Genomic DNA, 17619 nt, shown 5'->3' with positions numbered 1-17619 from the left:
TGTAATGCTCTCTGCACAGCAGTCTGCTGAGCCCAATGATGCCTGGATGTAGCCACGCACGTAGCTTTATGATTCGCTTCTTCAACACTGGTTCGTACATTGCGATTAGGCGCCATAACGTGTACCGAAGAGGTATCCAGAATACGTGGCGCACATCTCGCATCATTGACCAGTGGCACGGTACGTTGTTGTTGTTGACGATGATGATAATTGTTTATTGGAATCTTCAAAACGGGCTGGTGACAATCACCTAGCCTGCTTGAGTTAACCAGGTCGACTTACATGCAGCATGCAACTGCTATGTGCAACTTACAAGTCGGGCACGCTGCGTTTGCAGGCACCTTAACCAGACGGCGCAACCATATTGGCGGAGACTCGGGTTCACGTTGATTGCACGCCTCGTTTGAATCGCATCTCGTCGTGCAGGCCTGCGCGCCTGCCTAGGGCGCGTTTATAGGGAATTTTTCGGCTGCCTGACAGCAAGCGCTTGCGTGGCTCAGTTGTCGAGTATCTGACTCCCACGCAGCGGGCGCGGGTTCGATCCCGGTGGGAATCGGGTACTTTTTTTCGGATTTCCGGCGATACTGGTTACGAGCACCAGCCGCCGGCTGCAGAGGCGGCGGACACCATCGCGAACTGAAACCGCTATTGGATAGAGCCCATAAAAGCTTACGCTGTAAAATGTATTGTCGCCTGATCACTCTTCGTCCTTACGCACCCTTCAGTGTATTTCCTTTGCTTGGCATTAAACAAGTTTGGAAGGGAAGTGAGGGAAGGATCGCTGCAGCGCGCAAACATCGGGACACTTCTGAATAGAGCGCATCCCGTGTAAGCATTCCCATTTTCTCTTGCGGCTAAGGTCGCGGGAACGAATCCCGACCACGGCGGCCGCATTTCGATGGGGTCGAAATGCGAAAACACCCATGTACTTAGATTTATGTGCACGTTAAAGAACCCCAGGTGGTCCACATTTCCGGAGTCCCCCACCACGGTGTGCCTCATAATGATGTCGTGGTTTTGGCATGTAAAACCCCATAATTTAATTTTTTTTTGTGGCCAAGGTCAATCAAGGCGTCATGTGGGCTGCGTTCTTGCGAGAAGCAAGCAATTTCAACGCTGTTGGAGTTCCTCCAGTTTACTAGGTTTCGTCAGCGCAGTTACCAATCACGTTTAGCGTTCATTCGAACCTTCCCCTGCTTTGCCTGGGCGCTGCAGCCTTTGCGCGGAAGCAGCGGTCGCTGCCGTTCAGCTTGACTCCACCTCAAGGCACTAGTAAGATCTAGGTTCTTCCTTCCTCTCGTGAGAAGAGGTATTACTTCCCTACATGGTCGTCCGAGGTGCACCACCAGAGACGTTCTGGGCACATGAAGACTACTGCCACTAATGATAGCGGCAGTAGGTTCACTGGAGGTTTCAGAGGGATGAAAGCACACACATCTTAAGCTTGAAGACATTTCGTGTTTACACATCTTTTACAAGAAATGCACATACAAATGGAAGGTGGAATTGGAACACCTATAGGGCAACCCGATATCAGTAAAGTCGATGGTGCGTAGCACCTCAGTTAGTCCAGAACGCTCCGTCGCGGTAAAGGGGCCACGTTCTTTGTCCCTCGGTGCCCTGCGCCGAACATTTATAGTCTAATCGCCTCGGAGTGGTTGTGAGGATGGTCCGCCGGCTATTCAAGCATTGAGCCTCGTCTACGCCCACTTTATTTTACCAAAGTTTAAGGTGTTTATCCTCTCCCTAAAAACAACACACAAGAAGAAACGCAAGAAGGTAGAGGGTCACAAACGGATGGCAATTGTTCTTTCCGCGAAAGGAAATTGTAGAGAGCGTAAATCAACATAGCCCAGCACAGAGGGACACAATAAAATACTGATAAGAAGGAAGCACCTGCAAACTAAGGCGGCAGGATGGATGACATAGACAGCGTCGGCCCGTCCGACTCTTTGCCTGCCTATGACCATCAGAACGATCGATAGCGTAGTAAATGCGGGCCATACGTCAACGAACGCTGTCACTCCGGCACTTCAGGCTCGCGTATATTTGGTGAGTAAAACACTCCCTGGAAGTCCTCTGCTTGACACAAACCCGTTGGCTCCCCTTCGTCTCACAAAGGGGTCCCAACGACTGTCAAAACGGCAACGGCCTGCAGTGATTAATGACTACGGTTTATACGCTTTCTGCGCCGATGAGACGCCTGGTCCACGCGTGTTCGGTGCCAGAAGCAGGCAGGAACCTCTTAGCTTTCGGGGGCAGACGTAAGCGAAAGCTTGCGCGGACAGGTTCTCTTCCGTTCGGGTTCTAATCTAACTGTAGTGTCAGGTAGAGCACTGCACGGGCTCGGGCTTACCCGAAAGCCCGAGCCCGGCCCGGCCCGTGGGCCGGGCCGGGCCGGGTAGAACAGTGTTTTCACGGGCTCGGGCCGGGCTCGGGCACGGCGTGGGCTTTTTCACCCGGGTCCGGGCCGAGCTCGGGTTTTTTGACGCGGGCCCGGGCCGGGATCGGGCTTTCTGGTGGTGTGCATGTAACGTGCAGCGAGTTATTCTCGGGCGTCTCAACTCTGCAAAACATTATTTTTCGGTCTCGGGCCGGGTTCGGGCCGGTTTCGAATCGGGCTCGGGCCGGGCTCGGGCCTAAGGAAAAGGGGTAGTGGGCCGGGCCGGGCGGGTAACGTAGATTATTTCCGGGCCAGGGCCGGGCCCGGGTCTCGCCATAAAAGTTTTGATCGGGCTCGGGCTGGCCGCCCAACGTAAAAACGGGCCCGGGCCGGGCCCGGGCTGAAAATATCGGCCCTGTGCAGTGCTCTAGTGTCGGGACTCCGCGCCAACATGACCGCATTACCCTGGCCATCCGAAGGCCCCGCAACATGGAATTACCTAAAAGAACACCCCTACCAAAGCTCCCGGGCGAAGACTACAAGATCATCATTCGCTGGCAGTGCGCGATTACCCTGCTATCATACGGTCCAGCCAAGATTTTGCGGACTGTGTGTACAACCACCCAAGCTAACCTGGATGAAGTGGTGCAAGACAATCAAGTCAGAGTACATCCGATCAGCAACACTGCGCTAATTAGCATCCCATCCAGGGTAAGAGTTTCAGCTTATTTCAACATAAAATGCCTAAAAATGGAGCAACACGAATGTGTCATTTTAACGTACGCGCCGGCCCTAGAAAATTCAGTGAAAGGCCTTGTCATTGACGCTTACTCAGATGAGACTGATGCCGACATATTTAAGAAAGAAAACCCTACGGACAGAGTAGATAAGCTAGAAGCTGCAATAGATCAGCTAGCTGGCACTGTCTCCAACCACATAAAATTCACGCCCGAATTTCAACACATGGTAGCCCACGAGCTAACTATAATTGGGGCTGTATTGTAAGGGCGGCGAGGGCCGGCTGCTGGCCGAAACGTAATTAAAGCTCGAAGATCATTAATACCGAACTTTATTAAAGGCATGGCGCCTCCGAAAACGCGACGAAAGCCAATGCGCGCACCACACTCTCGCGCACACTTCTCACGCCTAGGCTTGGCTTCGGGGCTGGCTGTGCGCTGAGGCTGGTAGGTGGCGCTACTAGTCAGACTGCTTACATCCGGCCCCTCTTTGTTTGATCAAGTCCCTTTGGTCTAAGAAAGGACACTGCTTGATGTCTTCACTGTGAGAATAGCCCAAGCGCTCGGGTGGACGTACTGGGAGTGGCGATCATTGTAGGCCTGCTGAGCTGTGGTGGGTGCTGAAAGCAGTTTTGCTTGGTCTTCTTCACGCACCCGAACCTGCCAGTAAGTAAACTCTAGGTCCAAGCAGGCAAATTACCGTGAACCAGCAATATCATCCATGATGTGATCTGCTTGCGGAAGTGGCTGGACAACACTCACAGTCATCTTATTTATGGGCACATAGTTGACACAAAGGCGCTTCTTACTGCCTCTGCTAGCAACTACTGCGGGGAATGCCCAAGGTCCTAAGGCTGGAAGAATGATGCCTTGGCGAAGGAGTGTGCTTGTCTGGGCCTCAACAAAAACGACGGTCTGCCGCCGAGTACCGGTAGGGAGATCGACTGTATCGCACGGCGTCAGGAAGGTTAATTGCATGTTCGACACTTTCGTACAGGCCCAAGTCATCCTCTCCATGAGCGAATACTTCAGCGTGTTTTAACAAAATGCTCGTAAGCTCCTGTTGTTGAGGCACTGGCAAGTGGCTGCCTAGCTGTGCAGCAGGCAGGGATGGGTCAACGTGAACCTCAATTGTCGAGGAAACAGCTCGGTTGGACGCGGAAGAGAGTCTGTAGGTGTTTGAAACATCATTGTGGCAAAACAGTGCCGACCACGGGAGCTCGTCTGGTCCTGGCAGTGGCGACCACTGTAGGCCTGCTGAGCTATGGGGTCCAGGCACACAGGGACTGAAAGGTGGCCTTTTGATTATAAGAGCATTCGACAACCGTGGCTGCAGTCGTTCATGGTGTGCACAATTGTGGCTGTTGTATAATGGTGAATTTCAGTTGGCAGGGGCGGCTGAAACACCAACTGTGCCTAGCTTGAGGAAAACCAGTCTTCACCCAGTATAAGTGGCACAGCATCATTATCGAGGGCGGCTGCTTCGACCAAACCAGTAATAAGTCCAACTGAAATCTTCAAACAGATGGCACCAGCTGGAGTTACTGATGTTCCTCCAACGACGACTAGAGGAGGTCTAGTCCAGGGCAGGGTGGGCAAATAGCTGACAAGGCGACGTGAAACAAGCTTCACTTTAGATCCGCTGTCTGGAAATGCATCCACTTGGCCAATCCCAGAAATTGTGGCGTCGACAAGGGCACATTGAACCAGTGATCCATCAAGGGTCTCGGAAGGGCTGCTGTGGAGAGCTGGCGAAAGATGTGTTGTAGACGTTGGAGCAGTAGATCTTGACGGGCACTTGGATGCGAGATGTCCCTTTTGACGGCACTCAAAACACACAGCTTCGGCCAAGTTCTGGCCAGAACGGTAGGCAGGAGCACCATGCTTAGCCGAGATAGTGAGGTATCGAGCCTCTCGTCGTCTCGTCGTTCTGGTGGTAGGGCTGAAATGCGCTGTGGCTGGCGCGTTTTGTCTGACACAGCCTGGGGGTTCGTGTACTCTGTGCTACGTAGGGGTGCCTGTGGGCTTGGCGTTGTTAATTTGCCGCTTGGATACCCTGTGCGTGGTGGGGCTCGAAGGAACGAATGCCTTGATGTTTGATCAAGCTCAGTTACAATGTCCATATACGCTGCGACTGTCTCTGGGCGCTGCGCTGCAATGGGCGTCTTGCGCTGGAGTTTGAGGTATAGTAGCGGCGCCTGGTGGCGGCGAAAAACGTCATCTGGGTAGTACCAGCTTGGACAGTATTGAGCCCTGGCTGTGGCGAAGCACGTTTCTAGCCGGAGTTTTGCGTCGATTCGCACTTTTTTCTGCTGTGTTGCGAGTGCGAAATGGCTCGTCAATTCTCACAGACCACGCTGCGAGCTGGCCGCAGCCTATAGTTTAACGAAAACGGACTCTCCATGTAGCGTGGGACGTAATGCTGGAAGCAGAAGACATCGGCGACGCCGATCCGGAGAGACCTAGCTCAGCCTCGAAAGAGCTTCGCCGTCGTTACTGCTGTGTCGTGGGCTGCCACGAACAAGAAGGCCTGAATGCCAAGATTAGATTCTACCGTTTTCTTTCAAGGCCTCACGAAGCGGAGCGTCGGGCGCGCTGGATAACTGCAGTTCGTCGCGCCGGGTAAAGTGGTGTGTGCAAATGACCATAAATGGTCGGGCTGATTCGGTGGCAATTCACTGCCCTACTTCGAGAAGCACAGGTTAGAGAGTTAAATGCGCTCATCCTTGACATCAAGTCAGCACGTTGAGGCAGCGCAGCAAGGTAGTATTGATTACAGCACATTGATGTTCGAGCACTGTCATTAAAAGCTACATCAAGCCAGCAGCGCACGAGCTCGCGCTGCAGCGCGATTCGCACGTACGTTGCTGCGACCTCATATGCATTGCATCAGTTATTTATCAGTTGCTAAAAGGACAGATGGCCGCTAGTGCAGCGCAGGTATCTTACTTGTCAAGCGGAATGCAGTCAACAAAGATTGTAGGAGGCCCGCCGTTTCGCGGCATGTCGAAAGACCGCTGCCGTGGCGGCGGGTGCGATCGTGCGCTCGAGCAGTTCGTACATCGCGGCATGCTGAAAGACCGCTGCCGACGCGGCGCGTACCGTCCCGCGCTCGAGCAGTTCCGTACACATGTCTGCTTATCGCTACTGTGAATTCATTTATAGCAAGCATTTCCTCGCGTTTGTGCGCCTGAATCTAGCAGCGTGCAAACATTACCCGAACTTCAGCTTCGTACGTGCCTCGCTTCACTTGCGATTGACACCACGCTAAAGCTTCGCCGCTTATTTCTTGAACTGCTTACACGTATTTGGCGTTGCATAATTTCTTGCCTTTACGCAGCATGCCACCCCTGAAAAAATCTTCGGCGCCCGATATTCGCTACTGTCCGCGGTACAACACAACCGAAAGTGGCGGGTCCATATTGTAAACGTGCTTTCCGAAGCAGACGACCGAGCTTGGTACTACCCAGTTTCGGATTGAGGGCGCTTTTTAGCACCATTTTTGCAGCGCCCCCTGGACAACGCAGTAGCCCCATAGTAGTGGCCAAGTTTGCGTCGACGATGCCCTGAAGGGCGTACTCTATGCGCTGGTGATTGGTGAGGGTAACTGGGCATCCAGAGATTAGCTTGAACTCCGCCAGAGAGTAGCTGACAAGGTTTCCTCCGTGCGCCTGCACGTGACAAGTGACTGCTCGTTGCCACTGTAGCAAGGTTTGCTCGGCACTGAATTGATCTAGGAACGCTTGTCTGAAGGTTTCCCACGTTGGGCATTGACGGCCGACGACGGCTTTCCAATCAGCGGCTGCTCCACGAAGTTTTCCCAGGGCGACGGCGAGTACGGTTGAAGGTTCCCACGAAGCCAAGTTTCGAGTTAGTTCCAACTCTTCAACCCAGTGGGACGCTGAAATTCTGCCGTCTCCACTGTATGTAGGAAGCGATGCGGAGAGTTCTGCAAGAGTAGTGACTTGAACTGAGGCTGCAGCGCATTGCGACACGTGAAGGAGCTGCTGAAGTAAACTCGTCAGCAACTCGGTAGTTTGGGCTGCATCGAGGCTTAGCGGGAGCGGCGTCACGTTACAGCGCTGGGTGGACACTGCGGAGTCTGGGGAAGGCAAAGGAGGCGTCGTTAGGCGGTTTTGGGCGATGTCGGCGATAAGGCGACTTATTTCTTCCTTCGACCCGGTAGCGTCGAGGTTCCGGCGAGCCAACTCTTCACGGAGGTAATCCGCTGTAAAGCCTGCGAGATCCGCCGGCGTCGCGTCACTACAATTCACGAGTGGCATGGTGGTTGACAAAGCAGCTCAAGAGTCACGAGAAACGATAAGGCGAGTAGGGCGAACCGTTTGGGCACTACAGGCAAGCTACTTCATCGGACGGGCAGGCGTCAGCGTCAGCACGACGGTCGGCGAAACACAAAGGGCGAAGGCGCGAAATGGCTAGGACGAGGCGGGCGAGAGGCTGCGTCGGGCGGCAGGAGCTGCACAAAGAAAGGAGCGTTGGCTGGCGAATCACTTCTCGAGGCGGGCGAGAGGCGATGTTTCAGGCATGGTTCAGGGTCGACTGCGCCAGTTGTGGGGGGTGGCGAGGGCCGGCTGCTGGGCGAAACGTAATTAAGGATCGAGAGCCATTAATAACGAACTTTATTAAAGGCATAGCGCCTCCAAAAACGCGACGAAAACAAACGCACGCACCGCACTCTCGCGCACACTTCTCACGCTTAGGCTTGGCTTCGGGGCTAGCTGTGTGCTGAGGCTGGTAGGTGGCGCTACTAGCCAGACTGCTTACAGTATAGAGAGCCCAATGTATCCAGGGGCTTACAGACACCGTTGAACACGAACAACTTGCAACCGCAGCTGTCAATGTGCACAATATTAAGGGCTTCAAATTACATCTGTATTGCCCGTAAGGGCAGAACCCTACACCAAGGGACATGGCTGAAAACGTTATGATTATACAATGAAACTGCAGATCCTTTAAAGCTAGCAAGTTGGAACTGCATAGCTGCACGGTTCGAACCGTGCAGCTATGCAGTTCCAACTTGCTAGATTTGATCCCAAGGTAGATGTGGTAGTCTTACAGGCAGTGCTTAGAGTCAGCGGCTCTCAGAACCCCAACCATTATTGACAAGGAATCTGAGACCTCCCGTGCAGTTGGTTGCCGCTGAGTTTACTCAGCGCCACCCAACTTTAAGCACATTTATGTAGTTTTACAAAGTATCCGTAGCACCGGAGCGTCAAGACTGTTCATAGACGTACATATGTCCTTGATGTCACGATCCCCATAAAATAGTGGTTTTGCGAATAATATTACATACGTGAGAAGTGCCGACGCTTCGTTTCAATGTGAGCTGTTTTACGTCAGATACCGTCAAGCACGCTGGCAGAGTGTGGGGATCGCTTGTTCCAGGCCTGCGTCATAAATTAAGCAAAAACACCTTAAAAATTCTTTCGCCATTTATATAAAGCGATGTGTAAATCAAGCTATCAGCGGATTTTCTCTCTCCCTCTTTATTTCCCCCTCCACTTTTGCTCGAATCACTAGAGACGCGCTTCCATGGAGCTAGGTTTTAAGCACTGCATACAGACAACAAGCACGTAAGTAAAAATTATGGAGTATACCACTTTCCGCCAATTAACTGAAGCCGTAACTTACCCTCTATAGCAGTTGTGATACAACACAGCCTTTCGGTAATTTATATTTGTCTAGAAGAAGACAAAATTACTTACACGTTTGTACAGCTCCTGCGCAGAAAAGAGAAACACCGACGTGTATTCATTCTTAACTTTACAGCTCTCCGGAAGACGAAAGCAACAGAGGTTTTGGCCTTTTGAAGAAAGACTGTGAAGCCAGAGAGAAGGGACAACTCGTTGCCGTAGGAGACTTAAACGCTCCGGACACTGTCTGGGAATACCAAAACTGCACTAGGAAAGACAGTGCGCTATATGCAGCGACAAGTGACTTACAACGTACACTCTTCACCGACTCAGATAGGCCCACGTGTATCGGCAACAGTGTAAATCGGAATACTACACTCGACTTATGCTTTGTCAAAAAGTTGTCGCAGTTTCACCTGAAAGGCGAAGCATCAATTGCGATAGCAAATTTGAAGAGAGCTATACGGAGTAATGATAGTAGCTTTATCAGCTGTATAAACTTGGACATGCAGCAGCACCGGCAACACGCAGAACTGTTGTCGACGCCGTCGGCGTTTATCCCGCGTTCGCACAAAATGCGTGCGGCGTTGGTGACTGTTGCCGGAGCCTCTGATATAAATAGGTACTTGGTGCCGCAGCTAAACGTCCCCCCCCCCCCCCACGGCCTTTCGTGCGTCAGAAGAAGGCGTGTCTGCTCTACATATATGGTGATTGTAAAGGAGGAAAGAGATGCCTACTTCTGCAGCCCTTAAGGGAGCACGGCACAGAACGCGCGTTTGTTCTCCGCCGTGCGTTCACTCCCCGTGAAAGCGCGCGTCCCTCGCGCCCTTTCACTCGCACATACAGCGTTCGGCGGCTTTCCCTTTCCCTCAAGAACCACTTACCCCCCGCGCGGCGACGATTTCATCTCCATTGACGTCATACGGAACCTCACGGCGACGGCGACGCCGACGGCAGAAATCTGCTTTGGAGTGTCCATATAATTGCTATCGCAATAAAATGCCGTTGGGGCTCTTTGGAATAACACCGAAACTTGTCTTGGACGCGATGGTTAACTCGTTCTCATCACTATCCCTTCCAAAGGGCACGAAAGCAACACGCCGCTAACTACACATACCGAATAGGATGCATTAAGATGTGTAGGAAACGGCAAACAGCTCGCCGATATAACAGACCTCACTGCAGGTTACAATGAGCTTATCCGGGATGCGGGCACTGCCGAATTCCTAGAACCCATAGAAGAGGAAGGCCGCGTGTCAGACCCGAAACTGATAGGTTTATGGGAAAAGCATCAAGACATTCACCAGAGACGGCTAAAGAATTAAACCAAATGCACACTGCGCCACGAGCTCGCCACCCTAGAGAAATACATTCAAGACTACTCTAGCCATCTCAGCTCTATGCAATGGAACCAATTATGTGACAGCATGAATGGCCAGTTGAGCAAGAAGAACCCCTGGACCCTGCCTAAACACATGCTATATACAAAACACTGTAAAAGTGCTGCTCATAAAAGTATTCACGAAATCATGCACAGCTTCCCGGGAACTGACTCTGATCTCGTCAACCTCATGACCTTGCGATATCTAAATACAGAACGGGATCGAGCCGGCATTATAAAAGAGTACAGAGAAGATGAAAACACAACATTAGCCGAAGACATCACTGTCTAGGTTGGTCTAGGCTGCTGCGTCCATATTTTACTGCTTCCTCAATCTTTCACACGTTATAATTTTCAATATCCCTTACTGTCTTCTTGTTGATCAGTTTTGATATTTCAGCGAATCGGTTCAGTGATCTCTCGAGCTTGCCACATTCATGCTTTGTCGTTTTCTAATTACGTCCTTTGTTGCTTGGGAGAGCTTACCTGCTGGTTGCCTTGGTGCCTTACCTCCCACTTCAATTGCTGCTTCTGAAATCAGCCTAGTTATGGTTTCATTCATTACCTCAATGTTGTCTTCATCTTACTGTTCTAAAGCTGCAGATTTGTTCGCTATCACTAGCCTGAATTGCTCTCCTTTTACCCTTACTTCATCTAGGTTGGTCTGTTTCTTCTTGAATAATTTTACTCTCTCTCTCTCTTCAAATTGAGAGAAATCCTAGACCTCACTAACATATGGTCACTGCACCTTACCCTATCTAACACTTCTACACCCTGCACTATGCTGGGATCGGCAGAGAGTGTGAAATATATTTCATTTCTTGTTTCTTCATTAGGGCTTTTCTAGGCCCACTTCATGTTACGGCGCTTCCTGAAGAAGGTATTCATTATTCGAAGCCGATTCTTTTCCGCGGATTCTACCAACATCGCTCCTCTAGCGTTCCTAGAATCAATGCCATTGTTCCCAATTGCTTCCTGACCAGCCTGCTTTTTCCCTACTTTTCCATTCAAGTCGCCCATGAGTGCAGTATACTGAGTTTGCACCTTACTCATTGCTAATTCAAGATCTTCGTAAAACTGTTGTATTTCTTCATCATCGTGATAGGAGGTTGGGGCGTAGGCTTGTTCTGCTTTCCTCCTATGCCTCCTATTCAGCTTTATTACGACAACAGCTGCCCTCTCTTTAATGCTGTAGAATCTATCAATGTTTCCCGCAATGCCCTTATGGATTAGAAATCCTACCCCGAATTCTCTGTTATCTGGAAGACCTCGGTAGCAGAGGACGTGGTCGTTAGTCATCACTGTGTAAGCCTCTCCAGTTCTTCTAACCTCTCTAAGGCCAATAATATGCCCGGGAATGCCTGATAATTCCTGAAATAGCCCTGCTAAGCTAGCTTCACTCGAGCGTGTGCGCGTGTTGAACGTTGCCAGGTTAAGATTTCAGTGGCACTTACCAGAGATTCTTAGCATCCTCTGCCGCGTCGCAGGCCTGACCGCCGCTTTGGTCAGGTGGTCTGGAGCCACTGGGGACTGAACTGAGGGTGATGGGTAATTGTGGGAGTCATGAGGGTGGTAGCCGCCGAATACTGCACCATGGAGGCCAATTCCTGTTTGGTGAAAGAGTGACTTTGTTGAAGCTTAGTGAGCCTTCCTAATTTGGTTGCACCGGAACTAGTATAGCCACACTAGCTCTGGGAAATATTTTTGCTGATGTCAGGCAACACTCCATGCCTGAAAATGTAGTGGCCCTTTAGATTAGAAGCCCGGCGTTCTACCTCTGCTGCACGCCACCTGTTGCTCAATAGGTGCTACATGAAAATGTTTTCCGAACGTGAAAGAAACCAGCAAATGCACGCAAAATGCCTTGAGCGGTCAGTCGCGCGGCAATTCTGCGTTTATTAGCGCCCTTTTTGCACGCTCGGAAAACCCTGCTATGTAGCGCGTATTGAGCAACAGAAAGCTGTATCGGGAGTTTCTAATACTGTACAATTTTCTCACTGACACTTTCGATATAATTATAATATTTGAGAAGTTGAATGATTAGGTATGTCTAATTACGTAATTAGGCGTCATGGAAAAATAATCTGAGTATCTAAGCGACGGCAAAAAACTTTACCTAGGTGCTGTCTACATCACAAAAAAACTGCAGAGTTTTGTGACATCACCAGCAGGTGCCCCCGATCATAAATCACAACAGCCAGGATGTTCTACTTGTGCACGAAACGTGGTCTTCTCAAGTTAGCAATCGATGTTTTTTTTACGAAACCTTCGCTTCGTTGCACTGTACGTTTCGCTTCTATCAGGAGCCACTTCATTACGAGGGCATTTAGTACACAAACAATTCTCTTGCGTTATTGAAAATAATTATGCGGTTTGTGCGAAATTTCTGTAGGCTTAATTAATTTTGAACTTGTATTCTCTTTTTGCTATATTTATGCATTCAGTATTACCCGCACTTTTGTAGTCCCCAGGAATTGTGAATGTTTTTTTCTATTTCTACACCTATTCGCAAATTTTTGTTACCTTATATTGCAGGTAGTCGTTGTTTCAAGGGAAGAAAAAGTTATAAAGATTCAATGCACAGTTTGAAATCTATCTGAAGCGAAGCTTTCGTGAAGCGATCAATCAAATGCTATAAGTTCACCCGTTTTATTCCTGCGCATGTGGCGAAATGGAAACAGGCGCCCGCTCATTTGCGGTCACGCATAGCTTGCTACGCGTGGCGGTGATTTGAAAGAGCAAGTTGGCGTTGACACAGTAGAAGTATGCGTGCATATTTGCCCTAAACTGAGGCATGTATGACCCAGCATGCGCCGTCTTAATTTTTTTAAATTGATGCATGTGATGATTATGTGAAATAATGGAACATTAACCGGGATAGATAGATAGATAAAGACCTTTATTGAGGTCCTGAAGGAATCCGCCCCCGTTTTATAGGGGGAGGATCCCGGGCCGCTCCCACGTAGGGCGGGCAGGCCTAGCCTCACGGTGCGTCGTGGGCTTTCTGGACAGCCTGGAGTTGTAGCAGGACAGGGAAAGAAAACAAATCACCAGAACTTCCTCTGTCGATAAAATAGGTTTGGGTGAAGCTTGTGTTGTGTGCATCTGACCTTCGTGGTGATTTTCTTTCTTTCTCTCTTTCTTTCTCTCTTTCTCTCTCCCTCTTCCCCTATTTTCTTTCTCACTATCTTTCTTTCTCACCTTTTATCTCTATCTCTCTTCCTTTCTTTCTCTTTCTCTCTTTCTTTATTTATCTCTTTCTATCTTTCTTCCTTTCTTTCTCTCTTTGTTTCGCTTTCTCTCTCTAACTTTCTGTCTTTCTTTTTTGTCCCTGGTATGTGCCATTGAGCTTGGGTCATTCTGCACTATCGCCAGTATCGGCCCACTTTTAGGCGTGACACCACCACCACGCCGACACTTGTGAGTCTATAAAGCTTCGCTTAAAATAAAGGTTAGAGCATCGGACACTTTTTATTGGGGATGGAGGTTTGACCTTTGCATCGGGCATGTACCAGAAATGTTTTACATATTCTGTTGTCCACGTTGTTCCGACGGTTGCTTTTGAGCCCGATTTGCTCAGCTCAGCAGCCAGATAGACCACTGATAACCTAGTGAACTTAGTTATGAGCTTTTTCGTAAGACAACATCAGCAGCAAGCAGCCACGGTCAGAAATATCCGCGAGACCTGATATCTATCAAATTATTATACTGTCAAATCCGGGTAAAATGTATCTGAGGGGCATCACAAAAAGTTCGATATATAGGTATTTCGATAGACAGACAGACAAGACAAGGCAGACAGACAGACAGACAGACAGACAGACAGACAGACAGACAGACAGACAGACAGACAGACAGACAGACAGACAGACAGACAGACAGACAGACAGACAGACAGACAGACAGGCAGGCATACAGACAGACAGACAGACAGACAGACAGACAGACAGACAGACAGACAGACAGACAGCTAAATTTATTTAGGTCCTGAGGAACGATACTGCTCAAGGCGGTAGAGCAGCGGGCCGCTCCCAAAATAAAAATTTTAGACAACAATTTTCAGGGGGATTGTACTGTTGTTGGTATACACAATATTTCGTTACATGTGGTTTGACATATCCGCGTTCGACTGTAACGAAGAACATAACTCCATAATAACACACTTTTATGCACAAATCTAACGCAGATTTTCGTGGTGCCGATACATCGTACAAGTATTACCTTGACCGAGGACACTATGTTAAACAATTGAATGGTGAGTCTTCACGATCGTGTAGTGTTTGACAGCGGAGATTGCGATTAATTTTCGAATTTTGAAAGACCTCAACACTTTTATGACATAGGGCATTTTAGAGGGCTGCTCAAACAACCAGAAAACATGTGTGGAAAAAGCTGGCTTCCATCGTAGGGTTGTCGTGTGTTCCTCACGCTTTATTCAGATATACGGACGCTCGAGGCGCATATGCGGCACCGCCGCCGCCGTGCTGTCCCGCTATCAATGGTGCAGTCGCCAACCGCGTGCAGAGGGTTCTGTACTCCGTTGCATACCTCAGGTGCAACGCTGTGGAATCATCGCAAGAGGTAAGGTCACAAAGATGTGTCACTCCAAGCGTTCCGTCTATGCTACGCTGCGCGCCAGCGGCGTTTACTCACGCCAGCATGCACGTCAGGCTGCTGCGACGTGCTGCAAATAAAAAAAGGAACGAAAAGCGAATTGATCTAAAACAACGCGTTAGCAGCCGTATGAGCACATGGTTTCTTTGCTCCCAAAAGTAAATTATTTTTAAATGCGTACGCATTTCTATGGTTACCCAACGAGAAAACTGTCCGAGTGTCCATCCGTCCTTACCCTAAGACGATCGCTTTCAAGATAGAGCCAGCAGCAATGTTTTCGCCAGCGGTAGAAGAAGACGACGAACGCCCGAGCAATGGCACGAGTGTGTCTCTGTGACCACGTGACTTGTACAGTCAGGCACGCACTAGGCACACCTTTAGTAAGCCAGAACTGTGGAGCAGCCATGGCTTCGGATCGGAACGTCATCAACCCAACTGCGGCTGTATTCTGTAAGAGTCCACCTAGTGGACTGTCCACTTCGGCTGTCGCGATTGACTACAGCGGCACGCGCGAGAAGGAGCCAGCCAGTCTTCTTGTCGCGCGTACCGCTGTAGCCAATCGCGACATTCGAAGTGGACAGTCCACTAGGTGGACTCTTACAGAATACTGCCCCTGGCGCCGCCACCTGTAGTAGTTTGCCTGCCTGATCAGTTCACGTTTCGCCACCAGTAGCGTTGAGCGTGAGCACTCTACATCATGTCGTTACTATGAAATCCTTGCGCATCATTCAGATAACCACCTGAGGAGATTATACGTAAATTTTCTTTCCTCATTCAGAACTGAGCTTATCTAAAGAACATTTTCATAAAAATAGGTGAAAAAACACCGAAGTATTTCAAAGTGCGAGCGCAGCCACTGGAAAAAGTATCTATATCGTCTACAGCATTGCGCCGGATGTATGAAACAGGGTATGGAGACGCTGAGTGCTTTTGCTTGCAACAAACACATGAAAACCAAGTGTGCACGCTGTCAGTCTCCGCACAATCGGCTCGGCGGCGAAGCCAGGCCATCGTTCTACCTTCCGTTGCTGGTATAGACATTGTGCGCACGCACGCAGCGAGCATACCAGCTCCCCTTCTGAGCTTGTATGTGCACATGCACTGGTCGCAGCGGAACGCACAGTAAACTTGGAGCTCACGTCATCTTACATATCATGGGGCACAGACTAACACCGAACGTTTTTGGCAGTGACACGTTCCTCAACACTCCAGCATTGTGAGGAGCCTTGTCGCTTCCGGGAGCTGTTCCTTCTGTAGTAGACTTGGGATATGGGTTAGTTGGTACATATTCTTGCGAAGTTACACCAGTCAAAAATGAAGGACAGAGAAGAGACCTGGCACACACAGCGACTAGCACACACAACGATACACACAACGTAACAATGACCAGTGGTGGTGTGTGCCACGTCTCTACTCTGTCCTTCGCCTTTAGACTGGTTTAAATTTTCTGTTCCTTCTATTCAGCCACGTTTGCCTTGCATCCTGTTTCACTGCAGTCATGTCTCACCCACGTATTGTTAGAACACTGTCCGAGGAATCAAAGCGAAACGCTAAATCTTGCTGCACTATCAAGGTTTCGCCCTTCAGACGATAGCTCTACACAATTTTCTAAGTGACTACAACACTGAAATCGTCATTCAAGATTTAAAACGGGGATATTTATTTTTGCACGTTTTCCTTTCTTTTCACAGGCACATACAGCTGTCCAAAGTTACAGGACTGTGCCGCTGCTTGCCTCATGGAACACAGGGCCACTTTTGCAGTTTGTGGCCGGAACCCACCAAATCTCTGTTACTGCTACATAAAACGACATTGAAGTGAGCAACATACAGTTGCAGAAAACGATGAAAACATTAGCGCCTGAAACGATGAAAACATTAGCCCCAGCGGGCCGAAGACGCCGCAAGAGCCCAAGGGCTCAGGTCGTCATCTAGGTAGAGAGGCCGAGGTCTCGCAAATCTGCTAGACAAATAAAGTTTATTCCTCGTCCTCCTTTGGAACTTGACCAGGCCACAGCGGGAAACACTCATTCACCATATAATAATAATAATAATAAAACACTGATCAAGCAAGCAGAAGTATCAACGTAATTAGATAGTTTTAAATTAGTATTTATATATTGGATATGAAAAGATCACAAGTGAAAATTGGCAACAACAGCTTGCCTCAAAGCCTAATGGCACTGCATATTTCGAGACATTATACAACCATAGCACGACAGTGCATTGGTTATAGTAGAAACAACCATGCATAACATTCTAAATCAAGACATCAATAAAAAAATCATAAGCCATTCCACCCTGTGAATGTGGATGGCCACCTTCACAAAGAGGTCAGTGCTGCGCCTGCATTACAATGAGGCCGAAACGCAAGAACGCCCGTTGACCGTTCATTGGGGTCGCGTTAAAGATCTCTTGGTGGTAAAAAAACATTTATCCGGAATCCCCACTATGGCGTACCTGATAATGTAAGCTTTGTTTTGGCACATAATACCCCAGAATTCAATTAAACGGGATGTGTCATTTGCATTTGGCCATCCCTGGCCCTTGCACCAAAAAAAAACCCATGCATCGTCATCATCAAAATATTTTCAATGTTCCAAATTCACATAAGTCGTACATTCGTACATCAAATTTGGCCGATCTAGATACTTTAAAGGATGCAGTTTCTAGAAATTCGAAAGTTATTTTTGATGGGGAGTTACAGATTTGTAAATTGCGTACTTGAACTTTGTTTTTAGATAATTGATTTCCGGCAATTCTTGTGAAAAATGGCATGCCCTATTAGGAATTTTATTTTCTGCAATCCCTTTAATGTACAGTGCTCAGATATTGAAACGGGATCTGAGAC

The 17619-nt window shown here is 49.1% G+C and overlaps 1 protein-coding gene across 7 annotated transcripts in view; it reads left to right on the top strand.

Annotated features, from left to right (window-relative positions):
• The window catches only part of LOC119465269 (uncharacterized), a 137950-nt gene extending 120718 nt beyond the window's left edge, over positions 1 to 17232 (top strand). For 2 of the 7 annotated variants that reach the window (XM_049656393.1, XM_049656394.1), the window contains 2 exons: positions 14342 to 14410; positions 16461 to 17226. In XM_049656393.1, the coding sequence (XP_049512350.1) occupies positions 14342 to 14410; positions 16461 to 16585 (194 nt within the window). In that variant the 3' untranslated portion in view covers positions 16586 to 17226. Of the gene's footprint in view, positions 1 to 14341; positions 14411 to 16460 lie in introns of all 7 variants that reach the window. The other 5 variants (XM_049656395.1, XM_049656397.1, XM_049656391.1 and 2 more) reach the window with 5 other exon arrangements.
• Positions 17233 to 17619: the final 387 nt, after the last annotated feature.

The sequence above is a fragment of the Dermacentor silvarum genome, chromosome 9 (assembly GCF_013339745.2).
Source record: "Dermacentor silvarum isolate Dsil-2018 chromosome 9, BIME_Dsil_1.4, whole genome shotgun sequence".
NCBI lineage: Eukaryota > Metazoa > Arthropoda > Arachnida > Ixodida > Ixodidae > Dermacentor > Dermacentor silvarum.
The sequence above is the reverse complement of the archived record's forward strand: the minus strand, read 5'-3'. Positions and strand labels throughout refer to the sequence as shown.